This window comes from Astyanax mexicanus, chromosome 19 (assembly GCF_023375975.1).
Source record: "Astyanax mexicanus isolate ESR-SI-001 chromosome 19, AstMex3_surface, whole genome shotgun sequence".
In the NCBI taxonomy this organism is placed as follows: Eukaryota; Metazoa; Chordata; class Actinopteri; order Characiformes; family Acestrorhamphidae; genus Astyanax; species Astyanax mexicanus.
Genome location: NC_064426.1, coordinates 14,398,225 through 14,420,746, shown reverse-complemented (window position 1 = coordinate 14,420,746; position 22,522 = coordinate 14,398,225). Strand labels below are relative to the sequence as shown.

General features: G+C 38.3%; 1 protein-coding gene across 1 annotated transcript in view; it reads left to right on the top strand.

Annotated features, from left to right (window-relative positions):
• gna13b (guanine nucleotide binding protein (G protein), alpha 13b) overlaps positions 1-22,522 on the top strand; it is a 57,286-nt gene that overhangs the window by 11,374 nt on the left and 23,390 nt on the right. The window contains exon 2 of the mRNA XM_007233737.4: positions 6,012-6,238. Coding sequence (XP_007233799.3) covers positions 6,012-6,238 — 227 coding nt within the window. The remainder of the gene's footprint in view (positions 1-6,011; positions 6,239-22,522) is intronic.

Sequence of the window (22,522 nt, the reverse complement as noted above, 5' to 3'; positions counted from 1 at the left end):
TTTATGCCTTGTTTGGAGTTTGTCATTCGTTAATTTTATTGCTTTGTAAACATACAGCTATATAAATGAAGACACACAACTGAATATAGTTGGACTGAAAGAGTAGTGTATTACAGTCTGTCAGTATGAGTGTGTGGATTGTATAAACATTATGGAGACTCTAGACAGTGTATAGACCACTGCAGTCTTGACATAATTTTGTAGTCAGCACTGTGTTGTTTGCCCATATTTAAGGTTCCGTGTCTTAGCTGCATTTGTCTATGGTTGAAATGAATAGGCTTTTCAAAAACTCACTTATCACATTCTGTGGTAAATAAATCTGTTCAGAACCCTGGATGTTTTATTCTGTGTACATTTACCTCCCGAACAACACTGGAGCCTTTGAATTACAAGATAATTTAAGAGTCAAAAAAAGAATAATGCTAGCTTTTAGCTAATGCTACAGCACAGTGAACTGATGTTACAGCACAGCGGCAGAGAACGGGAGCAAGCTGGTGGCGATATGACACCGGCTGTGTAACATCGTTTGGATCACGTTTTGGATTATTATTCTTTTTCACAGAGGATCATTTAAGTTCAGAGAGGTGGAAATCCTCATGGGATTATTATTTAGTTACGGTTATTGGCTTATACCAGAGACTGTAAAAAAGATGGAAGCCGCGTCGCCATTCCCATTCATTCAATGAAAGCCAAAATCTTCCGCCATGTTGGCGATCCTGAAACCCGAGTCTGCGCAGTAGAGACCAGAGGAGGGAGAAAGACTGTGGAGAGACAGGCTACTAAACCCACCTCTGAGGGCTGCCTCGAGGTCACAGGCTGCAGTGTGGAGCTGAACGGAGCTGATGGTCTGTTATTGGTCCCACCCATAACCAGCACTTTTACAATAACCACACCTTTTTGAATAGAGCTGAATAACGTTTTAAAAAAACGAATTCTGTGGGGAAATAAAAATGTGACAGTATAAGCAGAGGTTACACTAGCTGTTGCATTTAAGTAATGTAGGTAGAATTACAGTATATTAGAAAAAAAACCTGATTGAAAGTTGTCTGTTTTGCCATTGAAACCTATGGGGGTGGGTGGGGTTACACAGCTTTCTGAAACCGAACAGCAGGGGGCGCCCGACCTGTGGTGGCTTGACTTTTGAGAGACGATGCTCTGTCCAGCTATACACAGTCTATGGCTTACACTAATTACAGCACACCTGATTCAACTAATGAACTAACTAACTGCCCTCTCTGAGACAAGCAGATATAACGTAGCTAGAAGAACCAGCGAGGGTCTAAATCACCTAATGCAAAAAGGCTTTATGTGGGTTTTTTTATCACTAAAACCTATTATAAGGAAAAGGCTTAACGTGGCTTAATGTACTAAAAAACACCAAGTGTCTTATTTGTTTTACTGCATAAGAAACTTAATCCAAATCTTCGTAAAATAACCGAACCCCTATAATCCACATTACTAACCCACTGTAAAATCCAGAGAGGCTGGGGAGTAAACAGACTGAATGAGTAGATCTTGACCAGCACAGCAAATGATGCATTTTGATTTTGATGGTTGACCAGTATAATTAGAGCTGATACTGATAAAGTAGCTTGTAGAAGAATCTAATTATTTTCTAATTAAACACGCCAATGCCACAGCAGATACACTAGTAAAGTGTGCCACAGCGTTTAAAGCTGGTTCTGGAGTAACTCTGTGCTGCTTGTTTTAGTGTTCCCTGCTGTAACACTCTTAGCTCTCTCCTTATTGAGGGCAGTTAGTTCATTAGTTGGATCAGGTGTGTTTAATTTGCTGTAAAAATACGACCAGAGTTCGCTGGTGTTGCACCAAATTAAGTCTGCTCATGTTCTCTGCCGCTGTGCTGTGATGTCAGTTTATTGTGCTGTAGCATTAGCTAAAAGCTTGCATTATTCTAATTATGACTCTTCAATGATCTCGTAATTTTCAGGGTCCAGTGATGTTTAGGAGAGAAATGTACCGTATTTTTCGGACTATAAGGCGCACTTAAAAACTTGTAATTTTCACAAAAATTGACAGTGCGTCTTATAATACGGTGCGCCTTTTGTATGGATTTTACCCGTCAGGTTGTAAGGAGCAGTAAACACACACTCCGTGCAGCGTTATAGAGAGTTTCAGTGCTATACAGAGTCCAGAGCCGTGCAGCTCCGAGGCTGAGCAGCAATAGCATTAGCTAGATGCTAACCGCTAAGCTAGCTAGCTTATTCACTGAGATCAGTATTATCTAAATTTTACTCGTCAGGTTGTAAGGAGCAGTAAACACACACTCCGTGCAGCGTTATACAGAGTTTCAGTGCTATACAGAGTCCAGAGCCGTGCAGCTCCGAGGCTGGAGCAGCAAATAGCATTAGCTAGCTTATTCACTGTTCAGAGATCAGTATTATCTAAATTTTACCCGTCAGGTGTAAGGAGCAGTAAACACACAGAGCAGCAATAGCATTAGCTAGATGCTAACCGCTTAGCTAGCTAGCTTTTTCACTGTTCAGAGATCAGTATTTTCTAAATTTAGCACTTTTAATACTGCTGGAGCAGTATTATTAGAGTTAGATGCTAATCGCTAAGCGTTCACCGTTCAGAGGTGAGTTATCGGCCTGTAAGTCTGTGCTGCTTTGCCTGGCTAGCATTAGCTAGATGCTAAGCGCTAACTCTCTCAGAGGTGAGTTTTATCAGCCTGTAATCTGCTTGTTTACCGTGTTAAAACAAGCTACGGGGGACGAATCGCTAGCTAATATCTCACTGTCTTACCAGAACACGCAGGATTACTCAGTGTAACGCTGTCGTTTAAGTTTGGGTTAACTTTACTAGTTTAGGTGACTAGCTAGCGTGCTAGCGGATAGCTATGATAACGCTGGTGCAGCAAGCCTTAGTGGACATCTGGAAATCTAAGCTTACTGTAAATAAACTGAAGCACGTTACTCACCCAAATAAACAGTATTCAGGAGAGGAATCTGTGTAGATTAATATCCAGCACTCGTTTGAGCTAGATTTGTATACTGAGACGCTCCACCGGCAAGCCAACCCCCCCCCGGTGGGGGAAGGGAAACATGGCGCCACCCCTGTTTACTTTGATATAGGCACCCTTTCTAGTGTCACTTAACGCGCCTTATAATGCGATGCGCCCTATGTATGGAAAAATAGCAGAAAATAGGCGTTCTTTGATAGTGTGTCTTATAATACGGTGCGCCTTATAGTCCGAAAAATACGGTACACAGAATAAAACATACAGAGTTCTGAACATATTTACCACAGAATGTGATGGAGACTAGTTTTTAAAAAGCCCATTAATTTTCCTCATAGACAAATGCAGATTAGACATGGAACTCCAAATATGGGTTTGCAATGACTACAGATTGATGCATGACTGCAGTGGTCTTTTAGAAGCTGTCAGATTGAGCGTAGGAATCAAATGAATATTTTACAACATTATAGAGGACCAGTTCTAAACTGTAGCTGGAAAATATTTCTAACTGTTAGGATACATTTAGTAAAAAAAACAAAACCTTTACTTGTTTTTCAGAGCGTGTGTCTGGTAACGTCAGTGCCTCTGAAAGGAACTGTGTAAATACTTAATGCTGATCGTATTACTTATAAACACTGTCAGATTCTGTGTAGAGGACAGTTGGGTTGCTGCACTTTATTTTTTTCATCAGAATCAGAAGTTACTGAATAATAAACTGTAGCAGTTCCTAGAAGAAGGAACAGGTGAAAAGCATGGAGTGTAAAAGGTTAATATTACATCAAAGTTTTTTGTTACAGATTCAGTGTAATGGTCTCAATAGTGATCGTGCAGAGGAAACTGGTTTGACCTGTTTCGTGGCCGCAAGGGACATAAGCTTTAGAAAGGGAGTGCGGACGAGGTGTCCGATGTGTGTGGGGGTGTGTGTGTTTTGTGTGTAATTAGTGTGTGGTGAAACAAGAGGGCATCATCGGTTGGCAGTCTGAACGTTAGGCCACATTAACCAAACCTCAGCACATCCATCCGTAATTGTGAGTTCCAGATAGGGCTCTCTGTAGGTGGCGAGAATGGCTCTGCCTCTTTCCGTGTGAAAATACATGCACTCGGTCAAATAACATGCAACTGAAGGTTCACGCTTAATGATTTTAGCCCTGATTATTTTTGAATAAATAAAGAAACAGTGTAATCTTGTAATAAAAAATAAAAAATCTGAAAAGCACCTAAAAAGTTTAGTTTTTTACCATATTTGGATCATTACATGTTTAATTGAATAATTTTAAGTTAACAACAGGAGCTCCTTATCAATCATTCTAATGCAGACATGCACAGGCCTCCTCCGACACGTGTGAAGTCAGATACCCCTTTTTTTTTTTTTTTTTTTTTTAGCTGCTGCTGATAAATCATTACTTGAGTGGCTAGTCACCCTGCAGAGAGCGCCATCTACCTATCTGGAGGGCCAATTTTGCTCCCTCTGAGCGCCGGCAGCTGATGGCAAAGCTGCATGAGCGGGGTTCGAACCTGTGACCTCCCGCTCATAGTGGCAGCGCATTAGACCGCTGGACCACTCGGTGCCCCACAACTTGCGACTTTTAAACAATTCTACAACCTTCTAAAGATACATCCATTACAAACTGGCATTTCTGGTATTTAGCCAACAGACTTATGATCAACAGAGCTGTAATAACCTTGTGAATAAAACCAAAGTTGAATTAGCTGCTTTCGGGACAGACCAGTTTACACTGCCGACTGTGATCGCGTGACTTAATTAGGCTGAAGGCAGAGTGAGGTAGAGATCCACAGTATAGACACACATACCAAACTACTTCTTAGCCTGGGAAGAATGATTGTGTCCATACCAAGTGCCGAAAAAATCTTTCGGGAGTTAAAACTTATTTAGGAAGTTAATTTATCCACATCAGTATAAGTATATTCAAATGTTGTATTTATTTATTTATTTATTTTGTGTACCTCATATGTTGTCTGTATTGTTCATCCCAAAAGCAGATTTTCATTTATTTTGATAAAAATAAAAAAGACCAGCTAATAACTTGTGTTTCACAGTCTGTCTGAACTTTAAGAGTAAAGGTGTAATCTTCAGGTATCTATCTGACAGTTGTTTATATTGTATAGAATATCATGGATGGACCAATAGAAAGTATGTGGAAATAAACAGTTTACACTGATTTTATTTATATTTAAGAATGATTATTTCATCTGTTTGCATGAGATTCACAATATTCACTGTGCCACTGAAAACAAAATGTAAAAGTAACTGTCTTGCGGTCTGTGTTTTAAAGAAGCGGTTTGGTGAAAAATCTAAGTAAAATTATTATTCTTTAAGCCCAGAATAAATCAATCAGCCAAGCTGTGAATCTGATGTTCCTCTTTGGTTTACAACAGAAGAGACTATGCTAATATTACTAACGAACACTGTGCTTAGATTGTTATCAATTTTTTCACTGTAAACATGCGGCAGCCAAAATAACTTATATACAGTAGCAGTGAAAATTTGGACACACCTTATCATTTAGTATTTTCTTTATTTCTTTATTTTATTTATTGTTTACATTGCATATTAATATCAAAGTAATGAAAACAATTAAGAGGCACGTGGAATTGCGTAGTAAACAAAGAGTTTGGCCCCCTCAACCCCCAACTGAGATTTGGGATGAGCTGAAGCTTCACAGCATGAAGAAAGAGAAACTATTGTTCAGCACCTCCAGGAACTCCTTTAAAGCCAATAAAAGTAAAAAAATAAAAATAAAATAAAATAAAAGTAAAAAATATATGGTGGTTTAAAACTTTTTGATTACAAAATAATGCTGCATGTGTAAATTATTCTGTATTCTGCAATGTTAAAAAATCATAAAGAAAACACAATGAATGAGATTCTATTAAAAAAATTATAAAGGCTCTTGTGCTTGTTTACAAAATATTTTATGTAGCATCATTTTTAAAGGACTTTTTTTTTAGATAATTTGGCAGTTGAGTAGATTTCTATAAGTAGAGTTAAACATTTATGTTTTGTTTCTTACAGGTATTCGAGTTCTGGTGGATGCACGAGAAAAATTACACATCCAATGGGGTGAGCCATCGAACCAGGAGCACGGAGAGACGGTGATGGCTTTTGACACACGCTCGTCCAAAATGATGCACGGCATGGTGGAGACAAAGATCTTTCTTCAGTACCTGCCCTCCATTCGCTCACTGTGGGCAGACAGTGGCATTCAGCACGCCTACGACCGGCGCAGAGAGTTCCAGCTGGTGAGTCTCTGACAGCCCTGTTAGTCTCACCACAAACGTCATCTATGGGCAAAGATTTACTCAGTAGCTGTAAGACTGATGCAGCTTAAAAGTAATGGAATCTTCCAGGAACCTATTAACCAGGATTCTGGACTTGCATGTCTGAACATGTGTGAATTATTTTACTCTTGCTATTATTATTTTATTTTAGTCTACTGCTAATTGTTTTACATTATTAACTGATGCGTGCTTTTTGTTACTTGTTTGAAACATTATCTTTATAACTTCTGGGCCAAATTCCAGATATATCAAACTAGGGGTGTGCCATATCATATCGTATGTGATGATGTCGCCAACATTTTTGAATATCGTGAACAATATTATACCCTAAAAAATATCGTGCCATATCACCCACCCCCACTTATTACATCAGGGTACTATTTTTTATTTTATTTTTTACTGTTTTTAGCAAAAGAAAGTTTCACACTGTTCTCATTTTCCGTTATACATCTACTAGAGACAGATTATATCTGATTATCTGTCCAGTATCGTTTATTTTACTTTAATCCTGGTTATATGGAGATATTTGGAGTGCATTATTATTAGTATCATGACAATCTGGATCATTGACTTCTGTTAAATCTGGTCTCAGGTAGGGGTGTGACATAAATCGTATGCAATAATAAATTAAAATTTAAATTTTGTTGCAGTAGTGTATTCTTGAAGAAAAAAATTAATTTATATCGCCAAGAGTATCGTTATCGCAAAAATACCATGAAATATCGTGATATTATTTTAGGGCCATATCACCCACCCCTATATCAAACATGACATAAATAATCAACTACCTGTTTTTAAAGAGGAAAATTTATATATTTTTTTTCACTGAGCTATAACTTTAATGCTGGTGTGAGTGTGTAACATGGTGGTTAGAGAGCACAGGAAGCAGCACTGTAATTTATGACTGAGTGTTCAGCAGGATGCTGCAGACGTGGGTGTTTGGGTGACACTTGTTGCCCTGTTTAGCCTCCTCTAAGAGTCACAGCTGAAGGAGATTTTCAGAGTCTAGAACTCTAGAGTCAACTGACCTGCCTTGCTGATGTTTATAGCAGAGAGGATGTGTAAACCACAGCACTCAAGCAGAGCACTCTTCATATCAGCTCACTGAATGCAGTACAGTGTATGCCTGTTTGTTACAGACAGACGGCTGAGATGAAACATAAGATGAAGTTATTTCCTGTTTTTATTTTTATTTATGGATTTTTATTTTTTACTGATAATTCTGTTCCTAACTGTATTACATTTGATTACTCACTGAAGCCTGACATCAGTCCAGCTTTAGCAAGCGATTTCTGCACTTCTCCAAATACTCTCAGTTCCTAAAGCTTTAATTCCGCATTTTAAAAAGCGGAAAACTTTAAGAAAATCAGATCCAAAAATCTTTGTTTCACATTCTTGTAGGTATAACCGCAACAAGGGTGCACAAGGTTACATCAGTTTTTTTTAAGTAAACGCTGTGATGTCATTCTGTGGTCTGTTTATTACCCACTTTATTACCCACATCTTCTTCTGTTCCTCCTGGTAACACCAAGATTCAAAGTACAAAATCAAAGTGAAAATAACAGTGATTTCATTTTTTGTTGTCTGAAAAACAAATGAGCTTCCAGAAATAGCTCTGTGATAAGGGTGTGTCCTAGACTAGTTTTAAACATAGCAAAGTAAACCGGGGACATTAGCTTTCAGTTAGATGTGACTTACTTGAGCATTTTTCAAAAGGGAGAAAATATAATTAGAAGAACTTGGAATATGAATTTATGCAGTTCTGAAACAGGGTTCATACAATACTCTGTCTGATTTCTGGATTTTGCGGCTAACGGAGTTCTCAGCCCTGAGTTCAATGGCGTTGAAAAATAAACAGTTCTCTGTGAATCTGGATTTTCTTCACTTAAATGTCTAAATAAGACAAAAAGCTTAAAAAGGTTAAGAACCCCTGTTGTAGGATATTATTAAAACCAGCTAAAAGAAAAGCAGAAACACAAAGGTGATAATGTTATAGCTGACCAGTGTAATTTGTATACGGAGCTGGTTTTAATGTGTTTTCTGTGTTTGACCTGCGTATGAATTTGTGATATGACTATCCATTTTTTCAGCTCCAATCCGATTCCGATATAAAACTGATATAAAACTGCTGATACCGATACAAATACCAATACTTGCAGTTTATTATTTGTACTATGATTAATGTTACATATTGAGGCTGAAACAGACCACACATCCCTTTGAAGAGAATACACAAGTGCAGTTCCAAATGCATTCCAAAATAATTTATCTGAAACAGTTTATATACAAACACACAAGTTTTTTTTCCCAATGAAATCTTTTAATTATTAAATATATATGTTTTTAAAGTTAAATATTAAATATGGTAAATAATAAATAAAGGGGCTATAGACAATTTTTTTGCACTGGTTGCGAAAGAAACTTCTATTTTGACACGTAGAATAGTGGATTAGCTGCAATGGCTAACGGCTAACAGCGATGCTAACTGTATTTCCGAGCTGAATTAATTACTGTTTTTTAATAACATTCATTTCTTAGTGCTGGTTATAGTGGGTATGATCTGTAGTTTGATGTTCGATGTGGATTATGGCAAACAGTTAAAGTTACACAGTTAGACGCTGACTGAAGCTGCTAGAGGTTCAGGGTAAACTGAGGATCAGTGGTGAGTTTCGCGTTAACGTTACGGTTGGTTTATTGTCCAGCTGAAGCTGTGGACTGGAATATGGATCGGTAAATGAATGGATCGGCCACGGTCACCCGATATCGTTTTGTTAAATTACGTCACTATCGGCCCAGATACCGATATTGTATCGGATCGGTCCCATTTTTAGTTTGAATACTTTATATACAAAGTATAAAATAGAACATTTTAACAAGTATCAATAAAATTACTGCCCTAAAATACTGAGTTTATCTGGGAGCATTAGTGGAGGAAATAAGCTAAATAAAGTGTAGCTGCAGAAACATGCCATTAGCTGTGTGCTTGCGTGTTATGTGTGCACGCGAGCGTGTGTGGAAAAGAAAGGGAGGGCGCACATAAGAGTTTTCAGCACAATGATGCTGTTTAAACCATCTGGAGGATAATGAAGCGGAGGAAAGTAGCGCATGGCCCTATAGGTAGTTTGCTGGATTAGCGCTTGTGCTTACCGGACAGATCACTGTCAACCGTGCGAGCACTCACTTGTTGCACTCAGACAAGCTTGCGATGACATGAGGAAATGTGGGATCAAACAATATGCATACTAATTTAGAACATGGAACAATACAAATATTCTAGGAGGTCAAAATGTGTACATGTTTGTTGATTTAAATGATTTTTGGCAATTGTGAATCTATTCTGAATTGACCACGTCAGAATCGAGACTAGATATTTGACCGTAAGTGATGTATTATTTTAACCTTTAAAAAATTAACAACAATAAAGTTATTGTATTATATATTTTTTTGACATTTTTGGACAAATATTTCAGTTGCCAAATATTTGTTTTATTCCTAGGGATTACTGTATACTGGCATTATCCTGATCTTTTGTTGTTCTCTACTGATGTTTACTGTATACTGGGATCATCCCGGCCAGTCTTGGTGTTTTACTATAAACTGGGATTCTCCTGACTGTTCTTCTGGTTGTTTTTACTCCATTGGGATCATTCTGAGCAGTCATAATGTAATTACTGTGTACTGTGATCACTCTGTCTTGTTGTGGTTGTTTTTTGCTTTGCACTGCAATCATCAAGACCGGTTGCAGTGTTTTTATTTGGGCTGTGTATTGGCAAGAAGTTTGGCAACACTTTATGTAATTATGATGTGGAGTTTATGATTCAGAATATTGAGGTGATGTGATCCTGTAAGCGTGGCAATTAAATTGTTATTTTTACGTCAAGTTAAGAAAAACTAAACAGAGTTTACTGTAATGGTCAGGGTTTACACACAGCACAAAACCAACTGTCTGCCGTCATGTAAGCTATTAACAATCAATGTGAGAATCAGTGCAGCATTACAGAACCTAATATTGTTACTATTATGTGTTGATATGTTCATACAGGCCTCGTATTTTATTGTTTTATGAATCCTGACCAGTTGAGATGAGAGGGTGTGGGTGTTTTGACATTATTGGTACTCTCTTATGGTTAAAATATAAAACACTGATGTTAAATGTGACCAATGTGTGTGAATTATTGCATTCACTATATGTAGAAATGCAATTGCGTTATGGTGTTTTAACCACTTGTGACACACTATAACCAGGGTTAATGTGGTGCTGTGTGGGCGGGTTGGAGCAAATGGGTGCTGGTGAAAGCACGCTGGTCAGGACAAAAAAAAAAAACATGACTGTGTGTTTGTGTGTGCGTGAGATCTACAGTTAACAGTTTTTCTGTCCTTTTGTCACAGTTTGTGACAACCATGTGGATCGTATGAATGTTACAGAGTACACCATATGCTTTCTCTATATGCTTTCTGTTTTAGTATGTCAGAATGAGGCCCAATCCCATTTCACCCCTTGGCCCTACCACTTGTTTGTGAGTGTAAATCGTCCCCCTAAGAATTGGGACGACCCCTCCAGCACCTGATACGTCATCAAGATCGCTAAAGTTCAGTTAGCTAGCTGCTGGTTAACCAGTTAACTTTAGGGCATTATATATCTTTAGAAAGGGGGAAGACCGTGCAGAAATTAATTATTATTGTCAATTTTTTAATTTCTCAGTGATGGGGGAGCTGAAATTAGATATAGCGTTGATTATCTTTTATTTTATGTTTCCATTCTGCATTAAATGCTGCAGCTCTTGCCGTCTGTTGCACCATTTAGCGTGGAACGGTAAAGTTAGCTAGCTATCTAGCGATCTTTTTTTATGCTTGTTATGAGGAATTCAGCCATAAAACATTGAAACTACACATTAAACTATTAAACTATATAGTGCTAATTGTCACTTTTAACAAAGAAGTGTGAAGTGTGTCTCTGAAAAATCTCTATTTGAAGGGCTAACAAGCCCTATCCCTTCACCTAACCTACCCCTCTAGCCTAACGAGAATTGAGACACACCTACCCCTTGGCGTACACGCCCAAAATAGAGGGGTAGGGGTTAGGGGTAGGGCCAAGGGGTGAAATGGGAATTGGGCCTGACGGTGAATTTACACTGCTCTGACGCGACAACGCACACGGTCGCACTACCCCCCTCCAACCGGTCGCATGTGGGCGTGACAAAGGTGTTCCCTGCGTTGTCCAATTGAATCGTTTTAAAAAAACGGAAATGCTTTTTATATAAGCTATTATTATTTCCAATAATTAATAAATATAAATGTGTCTTTATTGATATAAATGTTTGAATGAGCTTCATTACAATGTCTAGTGAGCAGTATATAAGCTGACAAAAGCAATTAAATTACATATTAATATTTTAAAAACCCACCAGAGACTCCAACAATCACAGCAGCCTTTCTCCTCGCTGACAGAGTCCCTGTGAATCAGCAGGGATTTTATAAAGAACAGGGAAGCCTGAAACTTCTCTTCCAGGCTTCTCTGGACGCTTGAAAGCGGAACTAAAATGTTTTCATGCACTGCGCTGAGGACGCGTTACAGGCCAACACCTGCTCTCTGATTGGATAGACGCATTGCGTTGGACGGACTCATTTGCATAAAGTTCAGCTCGGCTCAACTTTTCATCGCATCGCATCCCCCGCTCTCGACGCGCCGGACCCATGATGCACCGCGCGACTGCGTCTGACGGAGGCGGCACTTCCCATTGAAAATGAATGGGATCCGTCGCTGTGCGTTGTCGCGTCGGAGCAGTGTAAATTCACCGTGAGTCTGTTCAAGGCAGAGGCTTCTCAAGAAAACTGGCAAGAATTTTGTACAGGGTGTCTGTGTGTGACCAGCAGCACAAACTATAGGGGTGGGAAAATTTTCATCTAATTTCAAACGTACGATTCTGAATTGATTCTCAAATGACAAATCGATTTTCTGTACGATAAATGGACACAATTTTGTATATTAATTTGTTGAATAAATGAAATAAAAAAAAACTTATTGAAACAAAGTAAATAGAAATTGTCTGTTAAATAGTGGAATTCATATTCATATTCAATACTTTGAAAGTTCCAAATAGTCATGCAATGCGGAAAAAGAAATACAAAAATATAAAATGTGCCAGTATTAGCACAGGAAAAACTAACTGTTGGAATTAGATATTGAAGATGGAAACAGTTACTTGCGTCTATGCATGCCACTTCATTATTCTTGTGGTATTATTTTTTCATAACTCAAATTTTTAAATTTGCAGTTACTCAACCAGTAAATGCAGTTTTCTGCATATAAAAATATAAAAATGAAATGCTTTAAATATCAGGATTCATAGGCACCTTTTAAGCAGTTAAGTTAGAGTTACATTACCAGTATTTTATACAGACACTTGAAAATTTGGAATTGGTATCAAAAGGGAGTAAAGTGGGGTCTTTGCATCCCTAGAGTATATAAGGTATTAAAGTCTGTCAGAATGAGCTTGTGGATCATGTGAACATTTATAGAGCATTATAGAGCTTTCCTTTATGCTTCCTGTAGTGCATTTATAGTCTGTCAGGGTCAGGGTGTGGGTGTGGGTCATTATACATCACTTTGTTCCTTTTTTAAATGGCACATGAACACATCGTTTTCAAAGGAAGTGGTCAGTAGCTGATCTCTGAGTTGATCGTTGATCGGAATACATCGTTGTGGATACATTTTGCTTGTTTTCTGTTCAGCTTTGAGCTCTGGCTGACCTAGGTGGGCAGAGTATGCTGTTTCTTTTTTTTCATCCCCCCCCACCCAAACACAGTTGTACTACAAACTCCAATCATTTGCATTTCGGCTCACAAAGCCTGGTGTGAGGAAAAGCCAGAAACAAAACACTTTTGTGTCCAGTAATCCACCAACCACGTGTGCCGAGTGCAAAACATATCAGGCTTCCTGCTTCATGCCTACACAGTGCTGCAAAACAAAACTTTCTTGAGTGAACCCAAAGTTCATGCACACTGAAACAGGTTTGTTTTTATTCTTTGTTAGGATGTGGATTCTTAAATATGTTGCATTTGTTTTTTAGATTGTTTTATAAAATTCAGTTATACACACGAGTGAACCAAAACATTATAACCCCTCACAGATGGAGGTAAGTGTTTGTGTGATGTAGGGTATCTCTAGGCACCTTGCAGTGCGATTATAAAACGAGTATCGATACATCTTGATGCATCTTTTTCTTCTATACGGGATTTCTACAGGATGACTGCTTGGTACTTTTAAAGTATAATGAATTAACTTCAGCGTCTTTTATATATAAAATCAAATGGAAACAATGTGGCAAGCGCAAGGCCAACATTTGCGATCACACATCCAGCATTACACAGAACCAACAAAAAAGAAATGTACTAAATTAATATTTTTTAGCAAATGAGAAACAAACCAGACAAAAGAACCCCCAAAAAATATGTTTTATAGAAACCATAGTTTTCTCCCAAAACTTTTCTCCCATATAGCTCTCGTTCACTGCTCTGGTTTGGAGCACTTGCGACTCAAGCTGACACTCATCGCTGATAAAATGCCCAGTTACGGTAACATTAGATTCTGAGACAATGGATGTCCACTCATAATGAGTTAAGAGGTCCTTCCTGGTTTCTAGAGTTATCCTGTAATTTCAGCAAGTTGCAGCAGCAGTGTGGTGTAGCAGCCCTGTAGTATGCACAACATGGTGAAAAAGTCGTATTTTAGTATAATTTAACACAACTTGCATCTTGTTTGGCTCTTGTCAACAACCTTTTAATTTTATGGAAATTGAAGTGCTTCAGTTCGCTAGCCTTTAATGCAGAAGGTACTGGTCAGAGCCACTGTCCTGGTGCTACACTTTCATACTTACCTACATACATACACACCGCTTGCGTTCTGTCGTCATAATGTTCTCGAGTATAGGTATTGCCTAGAGTGTGACACCCCTAGTGTGATGTAATACTGCTTGTGAAGGTCTGTAATCTCTCTTTAGACTGTAACTGAACAGACGGCTATTGTAGGTCTGTGGTGGCTCCTGATCAGCAGTGGTAGCCGCGCTGACACACCGCACACACACCGACTCCCTGTGAACCTCGCCACTCCGCTCCTCCCTTTCCTGTCTGTTGCATAATCCTAATCCACAAGCTCTAGCTCTCTCTCTCTCTCTCTCTCTCTCTCTCTCTCTCCTGTCCCCACACTCCCTCTGTATTAAACTTCTGGTGTAAGATCTCCTCCCATCTGTTATACTTCACACTTGCGCTAGTGCTACGCGGAATAGTGTGTTAAAAGTTAAAGCAGTATTGTCTCTTTTTTTCTAATGTTGTAAAAAAATAAAAATAAAACCTGTAATATAAACACTCATTATTTCAACCAAACAGACTTCCTATGTTTTCATAGATATTTATGTAATAATGATTGAGAAAAAAAGTTTAGTCACAGCAGCCAATCAGAGCACATTTCGTTTAAGACATAAACTGTCTCTTTAAAGCTAAAGACAAAAGAGAAATGGAAAATTGTTCTATGGAAGGAATTGGGTCCATTTCACAGCTGATTTCTCATTTAAAGGCCTGAGAATGAGCTCGGATCACATTAAGGATCTCATTAAAATCCTATTGTTTGTGATGAGAATGATCTCTGCTGCGTCCCGCCTGCTGAAGTCCTCGAGGCCTGGCCCGTGATGTCTGGTGATTAACGCTGGAGGAAGCGATTCACTGATAACACATCCGTGTACTCCTTCCTCTCCACGAAACATACTCTGTTCACTTCGTTCAGCCTCTCCCAAAGCCAGAGTGCTCAGAAGGGAGGGAAATGGCATTGTTTCTGTTTTCTCTCACCTATTGTGAGTGTGGGTCTCAGTAAAGTTTCGGTATCAAGTGAATTTTGACATTCAGATTTTAAAATGTGCACTGTAGAAGAGGGAAATATATTTTGGCTTGGAAATTTAATTGTTATTTACTTTTCATATACAGTAAACTTCCTAATATCTAAATACTGTAATAAGAACAATTACTTAAAATAACAGGTAAAAAGTCAAATGAATATGATTGATCACTAACCCCCAAAATATGTATCTGATATGGTGCTAGGTAGGGGTGTGACGAGACACTAATATCACAAGACGAGACACAATATTGGGTTCACGAAAACGAGACGAGATGAGATTTAAAAATAAATTTTTAAAGAAAATGTCAAAAATAAAAAAATGACTTGCAAACTAGAGAATAAGTGCAAACCACAACCGGTCATATTAAGCCTATGATTTGTGTTGTTTCTCCTAAATCTCTTATAATTTAACTATGCATAACCATAACCAGTCATATTAAGCTTATGTTGTGTTTTTTCTCCTAAATCTCTTGTAATTTAACTATGCATAACCATAACCAGTCATATTAAGACTGCTTAAAGGGCAAACAGAGACAGAACTTTTTTTCTCAATACAGTACAGAGCTAAGGGATTAGTACAACTGCCTATGAAACAGTCACGTGTAGGATTTACTTACAGTATTTACATATGGTTTGTGTCTTGTTGGTCACTCTGTTACCGTTTATTGTTTCCACTGGAGCCAAAATGCAGCCGGACATGCAACTTAAAAGTAGCAGAAGCATCTTCTATTCAAATGCCTGAATTTTCCTCTTCTGTGAGAGCAGCTCTCAGCAGCTCAGCCATCATACTCTAGCGCTATCACTACTGGGTTGCCAGATCTCTCTGTTTTTTTGCCCCGCGAGAGGTTTAAGCCTGACGAGAAATATTTTCTCGTTTTAATCTTGTGCCACCCCTAGTGCTAGGGTTATTTTTATTTATTTATTTTGTAATATTTCATGTATTTTTACATCATGTGCAGCTATCAGTTCTTTAGGACTGCAGATCAACAGTAGTGCCCACCCTGGACACTAATAACAAACGTGTATAAAAAAAAAGTCCAGCATTGGCCTATTGCGATTATGCATTATCTAGTGATAGTGATATTTTAACTTCTGAAGATAACCTAAGCATCTAAGCACCCCAAAGACTACCTACAGTTTAAAGTTTGAGGTGTTTCCTCCATTCATACTGAACCCTTACTATGATGTTCCCTTCATTTCTGAAGATATCACTGTCTCACGCATCAGTGCTACTGCTTGTATTGTATCCATTTAGATAATACCAGAGTGTGCTATTAGAATTGGTTCTAGTACCTATAAGTATAGTGATCTGTGTATTTGTGTCTTCTTTGAGTGGAAGGTTTTTTTTTTTTTCTTTGTCATAGCTCCGGAAATATTCCCTCTCCTTTACCCTTTCAGTGCTTCAGTCCTTTACTCTGCACTCGAGATTACACCAGTACAGTGAATGATCCGTAAAGGAATGCAGAGCTGCGATTAGAGCAGGGCCTCTCAGACCTATCTGAGGCCCACTGCAGGAAATCTGGCTCATTCACTGTATACAAGAGCAAACAGATAACTTATCATACTGTAGACTTCTTAACATTTTACCATATCTTCACTGAACCTTTACACACAGCCTGTATCATCACTTTACTTTACACACAGTGGCATGTTCATCACAAAACCTTTATACGCTGCATTTATCTTCACTGAACCTTTACAGACAGCTGCATTAGTATAATTATACATTTACACACAGCTGCCTTATCTTTACTGAACCTTTATACACAGCCTGTATCATCACTTTACTTTACACACAGTGACATGTTCATCACAAAGCCTTTACACGCAGCATTTATCTTCACTAAACGTTTACACACAGCCACATTATTATCACTGAACCTTTACACACAGCTGCATTATTATCATTAAACCTTTACAGACAGCAGCATGATCATTATAAAACCTTTACACACAGCATTTATCTTCACTCAACCTTTATACACAGCCGCGTTATTGTCACTGAACCTTTACAGACAGCCGCATGACCATCATAAAAATTTAAAAGGCAGCATTTATCTTCACTGAACCTTTACAAACAGTTGCATGATCATCATAAAACCTTAACACGCAGCATTTATCTTTACTAAACCTTTACACACAGCATTTATCTTTACTAAACCTTTACACACAGCATTTATCTTAAATTTACCCTGTTTCCCACAACATTTATCTTTAATAAATCTTTACACACAGCCACATGATCATAAAACCTTAAAAAACACAGCCTTTATCCACAGGATTTATCTTCACTAAACCTTTACACAAAGCCTTTACCATTACTTAACTGTACACACTGCCTTTATCATTTCTTAACTTTGCACAAAGTCTTTATCTTCACTAAACGTTTTCACACAGCTGCCTTATCACTGTGCCTTTACACACAACCTTTATCGTGACAAAATATTTACACATGGCCTATATCGTTACTGAATCTTTACACACAGCCTATCCTATCACTAAACCTTTAAACACTGCCTTTACTGTCACTAAACCTTTATTCACGGCCATTATCGTCACAGAACTTTTACACACAGCCTTTATCGTCACTCAACCTTTACACACAGCTATAAAATACCTTCTGCTGCTCTTTAACTTGAATCACCATACAGACCTGCCACAGGCAGCCAACAGATAGGGAGAGGATTTGGTGCCAAATTAAAAAAAGAAAATACTGTAAACAAATGTAAATGCAATCCACAAAATTCATAGTATTTCCTCACTAGCATGAAGAATACATGCCAATATGAAATGTGAAACCACTATTACATTACATTTCACTGCACTTGATCTCTATTATAAAACAATAGACAAGATTTTACATTTTCAAAACCAATTGCTGAATGACTGAAATGCAAACAGCTAAACTTCATTGTATTTCACTTTGTGGTGCTGTGAATGTTCAAAAGGAAATCATACTGCACAGGATTGCATTTTGTTTTGGAGCAGCACGGCATTTGTACCAATATGAACTATAATCACTGTCCAATAACAACCCGCTACTGAAATTGGGGCGTGGCTAAGAAACCAGTCAGAAGCTAACATTCATAGCTGTACTTTAAACCAGACTAAATGTCTTTCGCAACAGAATATAAAAGGAAATAAATTCTATCAATTTAAGGCTGCCATAGCTATGGATGACTGCGTGTTTTCAGAGTACCGATCTCCGGCAAGGCTGCATAAACGGAGGTTCGAGCCTACAACCTCCTGCTCATAGTGGCAGCGCTTTGGACCACTCTGCGCCTGTTTTAATAATTTTTTTACCTTTCCACTTATTGACTTTTACTGTGACTGGTTTCTCAGCCCTGCTCCAAGTTTAATAGTGGGTTCTGATTGGACAGTGAGTACATTTCATTTTGCCACAAATACCACACTGCTCCTAGATGAAATGCAATCCTGTGCATTGTGATTTGATTTTAAACATTTGCAGTGCCAGAGAGGAATACAATGCCATTGAGCTGATGGCATTTTAAGCAGGATTTTGTGTTTGTTTTTAAAAATATAAATCCTTGTATTTTTCAAAAAAGAAATTCAGTGCAGTAAAATGTAATGTAATAGATGTTTTGCATTTTATTTTGGCATGTATTCTGCATGTCTGTTTGGAAAAGCAATGCATTTTGTGAACTACATTTACATTCTTGCTTTTTTTTTTTTATTTGGCACGAATTCCCCTAAACAGATTCAACACACTCCAGCTGAGGCAAATGCCTAGGATATCATGTTACGTGATATTTTGCAGCTGGTACATCACAGCCACATAATTCTGTGTAAAGTAGGGACAGTTTTATAATAGTTGGGTGGGCGTGGTGTTGGGGGGGGCTGTCCTCTTTCCTCTTTGACTTTCATTGCCAAAATGTGGATAATTTAGCAACTTGTTAACTGGTAACCTCACCACACTTACCAGTGTAGCAAGGTTATATGTAATATAGGTCACAAATGAACAATGTCAAGTAGTTTTTTTGAGAAAATCCTTATTACCCAGACTAAAGTACGTTGCTGTTTGTAAAAATGCTAGGAATCAATAGCACAATGCTGTTGAACTGTAGTAGCGAAAACACCAGAATGTGCTCGGCTATAACGAAATTAAGGGTCAGGATTGGATTGGGATTGAAAATGTGATTCCTGATCTGTTTATAAATGCCTGGATTAGCTGTGATTTTCAGTTCACTGGATCAGATCCACACAGCCCCAACCTATAGTAGAAAGGTCCTGGAAAAATGGATATCGCAAGAACCTGCAGTGTGATTCTTGTGTGAGCACAAACTGTAAAAAAGATGCGAATACAATACATTGTGCAGCTATACAATACAGTATACGTGCATGCTTAAAGAGGACATGAAACATTTGTACAAGTTTTCTAAGGGATTAAATATAATGGAATTTATTTGGGTTTTTTTTTTATATAAAATGTTTACACACTAAATTATAATATATTTGTTTGTTTGTGCTAGGGCGCTGCCATGTTGCCCGTGCAGCACTGCTGACGTCATGAGGTTGGTTGGTTGAAGAGTCCAGGTTACACAACTAGCGTAAAAGAGCTTATTGTTTGTGGAGATTTTGGATGAAGATGAAGCTGAACTAGGCTAACGTGGAGCATTTGCTCAGAGATCTTTCCTGCAGAAACCTAAGCAGAACTTTTTAGATGCTTTTCTGAGAGCGAGACGTTTTGGAGGTGTCTATTCTCTCTCTACGTGGAGCCGTGCAGAAACCCTGCAGCGCGTCAACAGCATGTATTGCCATCCCGTTAACTAGCTTGTTCATATACATTTAGCTATTTAACATGTAAAGTCCAGAATTCATTAAGACTGAATGAAACGTACATGATATAAGTGGATATTGAAACATCAAGGCGCCGTTTGGTTGATAAACCGTTCAGTTTGGAAGTTAGAAAGCTTACTGGGTACTTAGCTTCATCTAGTTGGTGTTAGTTAGTTAGCTAGCTTTGGCTAGCTATGGTAAGTTGGTAAGTTACCTCTCGCTGCTCTGCTGGGTGAGCGTGTTGTTTGGCTCGTTCCTTGCGGCTCACAGCTGCTGCTGTTACAGTACCTCCAGTCGGACGGTCTGTACATCCCAGTTGTTCAGAGGAAAAATTAAAACGGAGGAAAAAAGCCTCAAACTTCAGCTTATTTGTCCGGCACTAATGCTCCCGACTCAAAACCCACTCCTCCACATAGTCCTGGTCTAGAAAGTGCTCGCCACTAACCCCTAGCATTGCAGCTAACCGGAGGATTCTCCCGCTTCAGCGCCGCTAGCCACCTCCGAAGAACAGCTGTCTGAGGCGAGGTATGAAAGTGAAAGTGAACCTTTTTCTCAATTTTCACCCTATAAAAGTATACTGTACCCAGTATTACTACACCCAGGGGCAATACAAAAGTGCCCCCCACTTTGCATTGATTTTTGGTTTGGATTTTATTATCTATTGAGGAACTAAATTACTGTAGGCTTATAGTTTATGTTAGTGGGGCGTGCGAGAACCAACCTCGTGACGTCACTTTCAGCGCTGGGACAAGATGGCGCTGCGCTTACTTAAGAAAAAGACATTTAGATTGCTAATTATTTTAATTCAGTTTCACTGACAACTGTTAAACTTTTAAGATTTGTTAGAGTGAAAATACATCTTGTGAATTATACTAAATACTTGAAGTGTTTCATGTCCCCTTTAAGAATCTTTTAAATAGGTTTTGCTCAGATTAAAGAATAAATGTGTTCTAATCGAGGAGTAATTGCAGCTCTAGCATCAGGTTTTTACCCGGGTACCGGAAAGCGTATAGAGTGTAGCTCACAAACCCGCAGTGACAGTAAATCCCTCATGTGACCTGTTTTCAGACACAGTGCGCCTGAAAAGCTGCACTTCTGAAGGATGTGAGCGCAGGCCTGTGAGCGCAGGCCTGTTTGTGCTTTGGTGGTAGTTTCATCAGGTTTCTAGTGCAGAGGTCAGAACGTGGCCTTGTTTTCCTGTGCTCACAGTCTGTCTGCTGTTTCTGTAAGACTGGAGATGTTATTACTTTATATCTGCTGATGTAAAGTCTGTTTGGTGACAAACGTATAGGAGAAATGTACACTTATTCATGTATCTTTCTCTAAAGCTGTGTAATGTATTTCATAATAACTGCACTGCTTTATTAGACTCTGCAATACTGATATCATAAAAGACTTCAATAGTGTTTCCTCTAGGATTTACTTCAGCAGCAGCTGCTCATCCACACACTCCACCACTGCAAAAAAATAACATAGCAAAAATGCTAGGCTACAGCATGCGACTGATAACTAGTTGATGTTTACTGAATTGAAGTATGAATTTAATGTAACCAATGTACATTATTTCTGTGAACGTGGTCACATAATTATTGTCAGTGTATTTTAAAGGAATCATATCAAATGGAAAACTTGAAATAATGACATTTTAAAAATTACCTTTTAAACCCTGTTAGTTGCACACCCACAGTTTAACACTGTCTACTCACACTGCTGTTTCCAGGAGTGCTTTCACAAGGAATACTTTTTGAATAATCAAAAGCCAATCAGAACATTGCTCTTTTACATTCATCAGTATAAAACAAACAAAAACAGCCTGACCGCTTCCTGGAAAAGCATTTTAAAGGAGAGCCACCCAAGTGGCAATCCACAGGGCCCAAGCACTGAGCAGTCATTTACATCAGCTTTATTCATAACAGATTTGGGTTTATAAAAGCCGTTTTTTTTAACATGACATTTCATTACATTTTTTAATTAGTTTAATTAAAATTCATAGCAGTTAATCTTTTTTTTTTTTTTTTTTTTATCTAAAAACTCAAGTTTTGTGTCTGGCAAAGAGCAGCTGAATTTCAGACTGTTTAAACAACAAACGCCAGATTTTGATACGTCAGTGACACTATCTTGCCTGCTGATCTACACTAGGAAGGATGCAGCTCAAACCCACAAAGCTACAGAACAGCTTTTGGAATATTCTGCAATTTCGACCTGCCTTCTTATTTCTACTGTTTCTGTTTTTTTTTATCAGCCTCTAAATATACACATAATATACATGGACAGTAAGAAGATAATTTACAGGGCAAGTAAAAATGAAATATGGTGACTTTCAAGATGACTGCCATGTTACAAACATATCCTAAAATATAGACCCCTTTACCCATTACCTATGTCATTTTCCCTTTCATTTTAGTTTTGCTTACATTTCTTGAATAAAGGTGTCCTGCGATTTTTAACTCAGCCCGTATGTTATCCCCCAACTGTCTGTGTACTTCCATTAGTCTGTATTTAGAGGCTGACACTGTGTGAACAGTGAGTCCAATCCCTTTGTTTCTGCTTTAGACTGA